Source organism: Bison bison, unplaced genomic scaffold (assembly GCF_000754665.1).
Source record: "Bison bison bison isolate TAMUID 2011002044 unplaced genomic scaffold, Bison_UMD1.0 scf7180017864537, whole genome shotgun sequence".
Taxonomy (NCBI): Eukaryota; Metazoa; Chordata; class Mammalia; order Artiodactyla; family Bovidae; genus Bison; species Bison bison.
In genome coordinates, this window is record NW_011495085.1 from 7,060,770 (window position 1) to 7,061,949 (window position 1,180).

Below are 1,180 nucleotides of genomic sequence, written 5' to 3' on the forward strand. Positions count from 1 at the left end.
GGCATGTGAAATCTTCCAAGACCAGGAATTGAACCCTGGTCCCGGCATTGGCAGGCAGATTCTTATCCACTGAACTACCAGGGAAGTCCAGTCTTCCTTATTTAAGATGGCTATATGACTGGTCACCTATATTATATATATCAAGGGTATAAACCTGAAAGTCTAATATTATGTCTTTTGAAATCAGACTTTGCTCCTGCTAGTCCTCATTCCTACAAAATCTGTGTTTAGGTTGAGTGAGCGCCGCCGGAAACGTCTCCAGGAGCTAGAGGGTCAAATAGCTGATCTGAAGAAGAAACTGAATGAACAGTCTAAACTTCTGAAGCTGAAAGAATCCACAGAGCATACCGTCTCCAAACTGAACCAGGAAATACGAGTAATAAACTCTCATCCTTGCATTTACCCTGTAGAAACTTAACAACCATAGGTGTTCTATTAGAATTATACTACAAAGGTGTTTTCAAGTGAGTAAGTAGTTTGAATCTCCGCAAATATCCTTTTTGTAAGGACATTGTGATAGTAGTCATCTAGAATTTGAATAACAAAACTCAGTTTTGACATTCAGAATTTTAATGTTAGATTCTCTGAAACCAAAGGGCAAGGATACCTTAATATTTAGTGGTGATATTTTGACCACTTTCCATGCTCATGTGGAATAATTCTGCAAAGTGATTACAAAATGACTGACACCTAGAGAGAATTTTCGGTCACTGATGTTTGACTTCTGACATCTACAAAGTGGTGGTTACAGGTCATTGTACTGAACCTATTTGAATACAGTGGTTGCTAGGTAGATTTGTCCTTGAGACTTAGTAGATACTTCCTTGAAATTCCATTTATATGCAGTGAATTTAGAGCTGGTTTTAGCTTGTAGGTACATTTTTTATACAAAAAAGATCTTAATGACCCAGACAACCACAATGGTGTAATCACTCAACTACCGCCAGACATCCTAGAATGCGAAATCAAGTGGGCCTTTAGGAAGCATCACTATGAGCAAAGCTAGTGGAGGTGATAGAATTCCAGCTGAGCTACTTCAAATCCTAAAAGATAATGCTGTAAAAGTGCTGTACTCAATATGCCAGCAAATTTGGAAAACTCAGCAGTGGCCACAAGACTGGAAAAGGTCAATTTTCATTCCAATCCCAAAGAAAGGCAATGCCAAAAAATGTCCAAACTA

The 1,180-nt window shown here is 38.5% G+C and overlaps 1 protein-coding gene across 1 annotated transcript in view; it reads left to right on the top strand.

Annotated features, from left to right (window-relative positions):
- The window catches only part of KIF4A (kinesin family member 4A), a 134,023-nt gene that overhangs the window by 91,036 nt on the left and 41,807 nt on the right, over nt 1–1,180 (top strand). Inside the window, 1 exon segment of the mRNA XM_010832130.1 lies at nt 232–376. Within this exon segment, the coding sequence (XP_010830432.1) occupies nt 232–376 (145 nt within the window).